At 51.3% G+C, this 11,141-nt stretch overlaps 1 protein-coding gene across 1 annotated transcript in view; it reads right to left on the reverse strand.

Moving 5' to 3' along the window:
• The window catches only part of anks1aa (ankyrin repeat and sterile alpha motif domain containing 1Aa), a 64,322-nt gene that overhangs the window by 27,781 nt on the left and 25,400 nt on the right, over nt 1-11,141 (reverse strand). The window contains 7 exon segments of the mRNA XM_084480038.1: nt 2,282-2,895; nt 6,541-6,631; nt 7,940-7,983; nt 9,055-9,190; nt 10,607-10,630; nt 10,632-10,669; nt 10,947-11,117. Coding sequence (XP_084336164.1) covers nt 2,282-2,895; nt 6,541-6,631; nt 7,940-7,983; nt 9,055-9,190; nt 10,607-10,630; nt 10,632-10,669; nt 10,947-11,117 — 1,118 coding nt within the window.

Here is an 11,141-nt window from a genome sequence, read left to right on the forward strand (position 1 = left end):
TCTCTCCAAAACTAAAAGTTAGTCATGCGGTAAAAATGTATGTGGTTTTGTTTCACAGCGTGAGGAGGTACATTAAACGGACTATTGAAATAGGAAGGCACTTCTTCAAGCTGCTGAATGGCTGATTATGAACAACAAAGCTTAGCATTGAGCTAAATAACATTCAACTCTACCCCTCACCGTATGCCTCAAGATCTCCTTCAAAATGGCCCATTTCCTAAACGCAGCCTTCTGAGTTATCCCAGAAGGCTGGTGAGATAGTCCTCAAACAACGGCTGTTTTTTTATTATCTGGAAAATACTTCATATCAGCCCTACGTCAGCCATGGCAGATGAGGTCATGTACAGACTCCACAGGGGCGTCAACACAATCCCCTCTGTGTGTGTGTGTGTGTGTGTGTGAGAGTGTAAGTGTGAGAGTGAGGGAGAGTGAAAGAACGTTTCATATTAAGACCACTGACTCAGTAAAGATTACTTTGCACATTGCATATAATTTAAATGGATACAGTCTGCCGTTTAGCTGAACATGGATGTCCAGGTGTGTGTAGTTAGTAGTGTTTGAATGTTATAAATGTCTAATTGAGAGACAAGAAAGGACTACCATAAACAATGACAATATAGTAAAACGAAAAAAACGATAAAATATGAATTGAGTACACTTTGATAATCAGGATGCCCAATGATGACAAATTCCACAGAGAATCTGAGAGAAATTCAATATTTCCATTAACAATGGGAATGATGCAAACCCACACAAATCAATACAGGCCCAATCAATGGCATGTCCTCATGTCCTGTCCCTCAACTGGAAAAATAGATTTTCCCTCTTCGATTCTAAATGTTGCTGTGATCCGTCATCATCGGTCATCGTCCTCATAAAGGAGGTGAAAGCCGTAAAGTGTGTGAACCTTGATAACTAGGCTGATGAACCCCTTCCTCTGTTAAGCGGTGGTGGTAGATGGCGGTGGTGGGGCTGGTCGGTGGGTGAACTTGGTAAGGGGAGCGGCTAGGTCCTGGAGGGAGGATCAAGCTACGGATCAGTCCCGCTGTCCGCATCTCAATTTCCACCCTGTTGTCTCTCCTCTCACCCTTTCCACGAATGCCCTTCTTCCCGTCTTATATATCCACCGCTGCTTCGACCCGCTATGCCTTTCCCTTCCAGGACCAGTGTTGAATGTGCACCGTGAACCAGATCCCTAATAAACATTACATGATGACATCATGATGATACAAATACCAACCAGGGCCTGGCTTTGATTCGGAATACCCAAGAGACTAACGAGTTGCAGCTCAGCTGATAATTCGATATTACTATTGAACTCTTATTCGATCCCGCAATAATAACCGCCACGTATTCGTGTTGAACGCCGGCCGCATACCAACAGGGCACCTCGGTTGCCGTGGCGCTGCCCTTAAATCGAATCCAGCGTTCCGGTTCGAAAGACACGCTCGGGTTGGTGTGAGACCAGCTTTTAAATCAGAGGTGGTGCGGCGGCTGCCAGTTTTCTGACATACCCGGCGCTTATTCACTCCCGACTGAACCACCGAGACGCCATCTTAGCCCGTCTGCACGCTGTCCCCCTCGCCCACATCTCCTCCAACGCCTCTGATTGTATTGGCACCAGACCGGCAGCGGTGTGTATGTGTGTGTGTGTGTGTGTGTGTGCGTGTGGTTGCGCGTGTGCATGTGTGTGTGGGTGAGTGTGTGTGAGACAGGGCATATGAGGTCTACAGCGTTCGGGACGTGATGATTGATGGCGGGAGGAGTGATAGCGGCGACGGCGCGCGTGGTGAAACACTAGTTATGCAAGCGCTGTTCGTGATTCACGTGCTCTTTATCTTCCAGCGGAGGATACGGGGTAACACACAGGGGACACTTGGAAGTTTGTCAGAAACTTTTGACAGTTAAAAAAATGGTTGAAGTAATCCATCTATAAACTATTGGATATTAAACTTTTGTAAATGTATTACTCATTTCAAACATTGCACTGGCTTGTTTGAGCTCCACAACCCCCCCACACACGGTACACCCTGACTCTCCCTTCTACACCGGGCCTCAGCTTGGCCCTAGCGGGACGGACGACAAACGCTCTGACCGTAACCTTGACGACCCCCGCCCGAGTGAGTCACGTGACCTGTAGAGACAGCGCAGGGAACGACCTGCTGGTGACGCCCCGCTACGCCAACTCTATCACTCCACCACTGCTTGAGATCATTCCTCTGCACAAACCCCCACGCGTTTTAAAACCAACCCAGAATGCAACGCGGCGCGGCGCTCTCACCTCGTCCCATTCCGAGGTGAACGAGGGCGACTTCTCCAGCCTCTTCTTGGCCGCGCTGCAGTTGGACACCGACTCGCTGCGGCTGCCCAGACAGCCGTCCTCCTCGCCGGGCGGCGACACCAGCAGGTCCGAGTCCGACTTGGAGAGGCTCCGGGCCAGCTTCAGGTCCCCGGGGGGCCGCATCCGGCCCGCGGGGCTCCCCCCGGCCACGCCGCCGCCACCGCCGCCGCCGCCGCCATCCCGGGGCTCCTTACTCACAGTGGCGTAGATGGCTTTGGGGTCACAGTCTGTCAGGATGGCGGCCATGTTGGGCCGGGGCGGGGACGGTGTAGCCGCCGCCGCCGCCGGCGGTGCTGGTGCTGGCGCGGCCGTGGGCGGGGCTTTCGCTTTGGTTGGCGCCTTGGCTTCAGGCGCTTTGGCTTCCAGCGCTTTGGAGTCCGGCTTAGGCTGGCTGGCAGGCGCCGGCGTCGGCGTCAGTGTCGGCGTCGGCGTTACCCCCGGCAACCGGAAGGGCTCCTCGCGGCAGTCGAAGACGGGGGAGGAACCGTGGAGCAGGCCGGTGAACTGCTCCGGGACACCTGCCCCTGGCTGCTCCTCGCTGGGCTGGGGGACGTCTGCTGGAGAGCCCGGAGAGAGAGAGGGAGGGAGGGAGACAGAGACAGAGACAGAGAGAGAGAGAGAGACCGAGAGACAGAGAGAGAGAGAGAGAGAGAGAGAGAGAGAGAGAGAGAGAGAGAGAGAGAGAGAGAGAGAGAGAGAGAGAGACCGAGACAGAGAGCGAGGGAGGGAGAGGGTGAGAGAGCGAGAGAGAGGAGGAAAGCAAGAGAGAAGTTGAGACGGTTAGTCTGTGACGGGGCTTTGAGAAGAAATGGTCTTCCCCCTAAAGGAGTGGTAGGTGGGGTAAGCGGCTGGGTGGGGAGGGGGGGCTGGGGTGTTGCTTCAGCACAGCTCGTAGGAAGCCGCCCACACCCTTAAAAAACAGATCTGTAATTGTTTCCTACCAGGAGCAGGGGGGAGAGCAGAAAAAAAAAAAAGGAGTGAGAGGAGACAGAGGGAGGGAAGACAAGCCAGAAAGTTTGGCCACAGAATTCCAGAGCCCAGCTTGCGGCCGTCTCACGTCTCCCTGGCCGGGTTCCAGAACATGCCTTCCCCCCGTGTTCCGCCGCCGACTGACACCATCTGCTCCCGCGCCCTCATACCTCCTCTATCAAACACACGGGGTCCCCTTTAAAGACGCGACCCCACACGCAGCAACCCCCGCGCCACGCGCCCACCACGCACGCCAGAGTTAACAAACTTGAGAACATTCTAACAAAAAGGCGAACAACCACGAACCTGGCACTTGAAAATAGTACTTAGCATTATGTAGCGTCTCGTCCTGGGTTATGGGGACGGGTTATCATAGCAATTCTAAGTGTTTGGCACTTGTTTCTATGGATATCTTTACCGTACCAACAGAGATATATTGTTGTTTCTCTTTCTTCTGACAACTGTACTTATTGTAAGTCGCTTTGGATATAAAAGCGTCTGCTAAATGCCCTGAATGTAAAAGTAAAGACCAAAGAAGACAAATAACTTACATTCCCCTCCGGACACGTCAGGCTCTGCAGCAACCGATGTCCTGCTATGAGCAGTGCAACACACTTGTCCCGCACGTCAGACCAGTCCCTAGGGCCTCCCTCCCTACGGAGTAGCTGCCTGTTGCCACAAAGTAAAACCCCTCTTTTCCAGCGTCAGAAACGCCCACAGAGTGAGAGACCACAGAGTGAGAGACAGAGTGAGTCCTTTGTTTCCCCTCCTGCTACCTTCACAGCTCCACTAAAGCCCGCTCTGAGCCCCTGTTAGCCCTGCTGTGTCGTGGCTCTGTGCTGCTGCTGCTGCTGTCGCGGTTGTTGTTATCGTTCCCTGTGTGGTCAGCTGTCCACGTCTCCTCCGTCCTCCCTCGTCCGTTAAAGGCCAGCCAGCCGGCGGGGATGGAAATTCAGATCACTCGATCTGCTGCCCTCTCGGCCACAATCCTGATAATTAGACTTGTCACGTGGCGAATGAGTGTGTGTGTGTGTGTGTGTGTGTGTGTGTGTGTGTGTGTGTGTGTGTGTGTGTGTGTGTGTGTGTGTGTGTGTGTGTGTGTGAGGGCATGCGAGTGTGAGTGTGTATGTGCGAGTGCGAGCGTGAGTGTGTGTGAGGGCATGCGAGTGTGCGTGTGTGAGTGTGTGTGTGTGTGTGAGCGTGTGAGAGCGTGTGTGTGTGCATTAGTGAGTGTGAGTGTGCGTGAGTGTGCGGGTCAGGGTGTGAGTGTGTGAGTGTGTGCGGGTCAGGGTGTGAGTGTGTGAGTGTGTGCGGGTCAGGGTGTTAGGTGACAGGGAATCTGGAGCAGTGACACCGCAGCAGCAGACCAGTTGACCTGTTGCAGCAGTTAATAGTCCTGTCCTTCAGAGAGCTGCTGAGAGTGGTGTTGTGAACAGGAGGAGGAGGAGCAGGAGGAGGAGGAGGAGGAGGAGGAGGAGGAGGGGGAGGAGGAGCAGGATGAAGAGCATGAGGAGGAGGATAAGGAGGAAGAGGGGGAAGAAATGGAGGAGGAGCAGCAGGAGGAGCAGGAGGGAGAGGAGCAGGAGGAGCAGGAGGGAGAGGAGCAGGAGGAGCAGGAGGAGCAGGAGGGAGAGGAGGAGGCAGTTGGCAAAGCAAACTCCATTTCACAACATGTTCTCTGAAGGAGGAGGGCGGAGGAATAGTTTTTGTGCTGAAGTGTTGACGTTGAGAAAGACGGGCCCATGTAGGGGGTAGAGACGCCCGGTCAGGAATGGCTTCGTTGTTCCTCTGAGTTTTAAACTGGTCATTAGCGAAGAGAGAGAGTGTGTGTGTGTGTGTGTGTGTGTGTGTGTGTGTGTGTGTGTGTGTGTGTGTGTGTGTGTGTGTGTGTGTGTGTGTTGGGGACCCCACCCTGTACTCCCCCCTCCTGTCTCCTCCCTGCCCCCAACCAGTCGCTAAACACTTCATTTATAAAAAAGTGTTGTGTGGGTGTTTTGTGTCTCTGTGTGTGTGTGTGTGTGTGTGTGTGTGTGTGTGTGTGTGTGTGTGTGTGTGTGTGTGTGTGTGTGTGTGTGTGTGTGTGTGTGTGTGTGTGTTTGTGTGTGTGTGTGTGCGTGTATGTCTGTCTGTCTGTCTGTGAGTGTGCGTGTGTGTGCACCCACATTATAAACGGGTGAGTGAGTACACTGTACACATGTCCAGAACCACAGCCAAAAACACACCCACCGCCCCGTCCTTGGCAGGCTGACGGCTGTGAACGCCCAGATGAGCGAATCCCCCCCCCACCACCACCATCATCATCATCGCCAAGACAACAGATGGAGACTAGAGCGTCCCCCCGGTGTGAGACGAGTGAGGTCACCACAGAGACATGTGTGTTTCTCTTGGCCCCACGTAAGCGGCGAGCTTCACCGGTGACTTCATCCAGAGCCTGATATCACAGCCGCTCATAGCACCGTCCCACCGCACTACAGGTTCTGTCTGTCTCTTCTTACTACGGTGCAGGGGGTCAATGTGAACCCGCACCCTGTCAGGGAAAATACTGAAGAGGGTACATGAGGGCGTACAAACGCTACCAAGATGTTTTCCATTTTGCAGAGCCGACCACTTCAAAGTGCTTGTATCTCGTGGTGATCTTTATCCTTGTGGAAAGGTTGCACTTCAAAACGGTACCGCATGGTCAAAACAAACGCGAACACATCCACCACGGCAACCGGGAAGCAGGCAAGTATACCCAGTATATCTGGAATCCATTTTCAAATATAAAGAAGACGATTCATTTTCATATTTACTCATAGATCATGTTTCCTCATTCTACTGAATTAAGCACAGATCTACGGTATGCCACATAACCTCCAAACCAATTCAACGCTTCACCAGTCCTACTTACAACATGTTCAGATCCACTTCAGGCTTGGTTAAAACAGAGTGCGCTTCGCAGAAGGAATTCTAGCTTTGTGTTTCCAGCCCATCGGTTCTCCCTTGTTCGTCTGCCAGGGAATATCAATCACCTGCCTCTTAACTAGCCAAAATCCGATCGGCAGCCTGGGAATGCCAGCGAGACATTCCCTGGCGGCACTAATCCGAACCAGCCAATCTAGCTCCGCTAAACGCATTGCTTTCATTACAGCGCCATGCCCCGAGCGTTCCTCTGCTGAGTGCGTGGACCGATGTTAACCAATATTAAACGGTAACAGCGTGGCCCTTGAAGGTCCTCGTCACACACTGACCTCCGGGGGCCCGGGGCCCGGGCGGCTGAAGGGTGTCTTTCGTCTTGTGTCCCGGGGGTCTCTGGTCGTTGGGGGCAGTGGGTTTGCGGTGCTGGAGGTGCAGAGAGAGAACACGTTAAGACGACACACTCTGGGGCGGCTGCACTGAGGGACAGACGTGAACCACGTGAGGTGAGTCGTGGCGGACAGAGGGGGTTATCTGAAATGAACTAAGGAGCACTACAGTAGTGCGCTAAAGCACTTCAGTAGGGCATAAGAACACTACAGTAGTGCATTAGAGAACTACAGTAGTGCATTAGAGAACTACAGTAGTGCATTAGAGAACTACAGTAGTGCATTAGAGAACTACAGTGAATGAGCAAAGCAGAATGCAAAAACGATGGTGCTAAAACGAATCACTCTTATCCCACCGCTACATCATCTTCAGTACAGTTTACTGCACGCTGTTGCTTAATACCAAACAAATATCATTGCGTACTTATTTTACAGTAGGCCGCCATCAACAAGGATGACGATAACAGTTTTGATATTAATAACTCAGAGCAGATACAATTGGAATGCCGTGATGCCACATGAAGCTCTAAGCGACCACGGGCAGGAAGAGAGGAGTCATAAAAATCAGCAGGGTGATAAAATACAGAAGGCCACATAAATAGATATAACGGGCTCATAAACACGGAGGGCGGATTAAGTGAGGCCTCGTGTTACGCGGCTCGGACATGTTCGAAAAGGCTGCAGAGTGACGCAGAAGAGTCTGAGTGCGACGTCGTATTAGGGACAGCCATTCTCAAACCAAAACAAGGGGGGCCCACTCCACATATTTGTAACGGTCATGCAACAGACAGGCCCTTACTTTGTTCAATGGCCCCCAATGGCAATCTGCCAGACTACAAATCCCTTTGCTCTTGGCAGACCTGCACTACAAATATGTAATGTTTACCAGTTAATTACCTATTGCCATAAAAAGTCATGATTAAGTATTCAAAAGCCAAACAAACTTCTGAAGGGTTGTTTATGGGCACAAATTAGGGACTGAACTGTGAGAACATTTTCAGGAAGCATCTTGCATTGCTTATGCTAATTAACAAACATGCAAGCTTATTAGCATATGCAATGCAAGAGTGGCGTCACTGTAGAGAACGTGTGCTTGTGAGCAAAGCATGAGCCTTCTTGAGCCAGTGGGTCTGGGGAAATTAAAGAGTAAGTCTGAAGGAGAGAGAGCCTATATGTAAGCTCAAACCCCAGTCACATAGAATGAGTAAGGAATGGCTGGAGATGAACAGAGAGAACAACACGTATCCTGTGTGCGCTGCATAACAAACAGTTGTGTTTTTCTTAGGACTCACACAAAAAGATGAGAACAATGAATGTCAGAAAGATATTAATAATCCATCCATACCTGAGGTAGGACACTGTTGGAACTGTGGACTGTGGTTTTCTCTTCTGAAACCGGTAGAAAACAGAGTTAGGTCATGGGCTAGGCAGGCGTTGCGTTACATCATAGCAATCAATGATAAAAACATTTGCCCCATTATCATGGCAGTCAGTGGGATTGGGTTCACGCTGGCGCGGGTAGGAAAGCAGAGTGAAGCTAGCTCAGGGTGCCAGAGATGTTCCATATCCCACTTTATTATGGAGGAGACATGGCTGGCTAACATTAAAACACTTAAGATTACCATCCCTTTAAGCAAATATGGACGCCTGACAAATCAGGTTCCGCAGAAGGAAACCATAATGGAAATTAAATAAAAAAGGACTCATTAAATATTTGTCCGGGCCGTCGGTATCGGAACAATGTGGGTTTAGGCTGATTGGTTCCAATGATGTTCATCATTTATTCAAATACAAGGAGTCGTGATTACATCTGTGGAAGGAAACCTCAAACCAGAGCAGCCAGCTGAAGTTTCTACTGCTGGAGGCGGACAGAGGAGACAGCCTGAGAGGCTGGGGCTGCTTTTAAAGACATCTCCATCCACAGCCAGGGATCCAACACCAGGCCTGCTCATTTAATCCCCTTTATCCAATTACATGCAGGGGCGTTCGCAGGCCCCGACCACGCCGGCCCGCTCTGGAAGTCTGATGGAAAAACGTGGCGGGTCTGTCTGACATGCTCTCCGGCTCACTATATTTAGCCCGGGGCGGAGACGACTCTGTGGATGTACCGTACGCGAAATAAACTGAGTTTGGGTTGAATAAACAGGACGGTCTCCTGGTCAGGCTGGCTGGGACCACTCCCAGAGGACAAGTCTACCTGGAAGCACCCATTGGACCAGACGCCCTAACCCCTACCTTCTCATTAGTCAAGTCAAGTGTAAAATACTACATAACTCAATGTATCCCAAATATTCCATCAGAGATAAATAACGTTGATCTCATCTTATCTGGATAAAACATTCCTGCAAACTGACAAGGAGTAGTAGCAAATAATTCCAGTTTAAACTAAAGCCAGTGAGACCACAAAACAACAACAAACGAATAGGGCCGGGGGGGGGGGGGGGGGGGGGGCGTGGCTACCTCTGGTGGGTGGGGTCTTGTGGCTGGTGGGCGAGGATTTGGTCTGCGCCGAGAAGAGCAGCTCGTACGTGTGGTCCTCCTCCTCCTCCTCCGCCGGCTCCCCCCGCTCGTCTATGCTGCCGTGTGTGTACAGTGCCTGGGAGGGGGAGGGGGGGAGAGAGGGAGAGAGAGGGAGAGGAAGAGAGAGGAAGAGAGAGGAAGAGAGAGAGAGAGAGAGAGAGAGAGAGAGAGAGGGGGAGAGAGAGGGAAAGAGGGAGGGAGAGAGAGGAAGTGGATGGATGAAAAGTTCAAAGAAAACCAAACATCCTGTTTGAGCTTGCTACTCAACTATCTAGCCAACCGCTATCAACATGAGAGGAATGCCTTCTCCTGGCCCACTTCTGGTTCCACTTTTTATTTCTTAATTGGGGGCTTGATGTTGGGGGGCCTTACACATCTCAAGCACAGAGCCCTCCCACCCACCACACGCTTGAGTCCATGTTCACATCTTGTCCTATCTTTCTAAAGTATTTCAATCAAGTTTATGACCTGGATCAAGCCTGAGCACTGCTATGTAACCCACTCCATCACTATATCACTGTATTTAGTTTCAGGGTGGTGAAAATGTGTTTAAAACACCACCTCATTATTGTGAAGCATGCATCTGTTACTCGTTACTCTCTAGGGCCCCCCTACAGGTGTGATCTGGCCTAGCTTTACTGGGAGCACTGGGGGCTCCCAGTAATCACACCATGAAGCCGTTGAGTGAATTCATTCGTTTTCATCCGTTTATTTTCTGGCTCGCAATTGTCCCACAAAAAGCGTGTTTGTGTAGATGTTAACTTGTTATCTTCAGGCATGCAGGGGTGATAAAAACCAACCAACACTCATTCAATTGAACTTTATTTATCATCTATATTCAGCATAACCCTATAAGCCTAACAAAGGATGTATTGCTCAGGGTAAATATAAATATTGAACTAGTTTGACATTCTTCTGAGAGAAAGAATGTTCTCTAAGGCTCTCTGAATCTTGCTTTCTAGTCCACTTATTCTCTCTCTCTCTCTCTCTCTCTCTCTCTCTCTCTCTCTCTCTCTCTCTCTCTCTCTCTCTCTCTCTCTCTCTCTCTCTCTCTCTCTCTCTCTCTCTCTCTCTCTCTCTCTCTCTCTCTCTCTCTCTCTCTCTTCTCTCTCTCTGTCTCTCTCTCTCTCTCTCTCTCTCTCTCTCGTCCTGTGTGCTGGCATGAATATTTATAAACGGGTTGTTTGAATTGAGCAGCAGGCGTGAAGAGGAATCTGGAAAGGGCTGGTGACAATGACAGCCAGTGACATTATAATTGGTAGACAAACACCTTTCCCTGGGCCCTGTTGTCAGCCCTTTGACAGACAGGCTCTGCCACCAGCCCAACTTAACTCTAGCTGTGGGGTGGAACCGAAGGCGGCCAGCATTTAGAACCCAGATGGCATGGGGAAAACAGCCCAGAGTACAACAGTGCTGTTGTTGCTTTGGATGAAAGGCTGTCGAGGCTGTGTTTCTGTGCCGTGCTGTGAGGGGACAGAGTTCAGTCTCTCACCTCCGAGCTCACCTCCTCTTCGTGGACCGGCGACGGGGTGACACGGCTGGCCAGGCGCTCCTTCTGCACAACATGGAGGAGAATATTGAGTCAGTTGCAACTCGTTCTCACCAGCAACTCACTATACATGTCTTCTAAACAAGAGGACGGGGAAACAGTGAGCCCAGTGAGTCTTCAGAAAAACGAATTAAAGAAAGGCATTCAAATCAGTGGCGAGGAGAAACAAACGCCCGTCTTTTCACACACTGACGCACTATCGCCCTCTAGTGGGGACGTCGGACACAACGCGACCGCCGAACGGTTGTCTCTCATAGAGTGTGTTTGCTGGCGCCGAACTCACTTTTGCCGGCGTCGCTGTCGGGCCGGCCGGAGTCCCGGTCGGAGGACTTGCCGCTGGCCAGGCTGTCCAGGGAGTGGCAGGACGTGGCCTCAAACAGGGCCTCGTAGGGGCTCTCCTCCTCGGGCCGCGGGGCCATCCCCGATATCAGCTCACTCATCTTCTCTAGGTCACCTGTGACGACACACACACACACAC

The sequence above is a fragment of the Micromesistius poutassou genome, assembly GCF_964030765.1.
Source record: "Micromesistius poutassou genome assembly, chromosome: 15".
Lineage (NCBI taxonomy): Eukaryota > Metazoa > Chordata > Actinopteri > Gadiformes > Gadidae > Micromesistius > Micromesistius poutassou.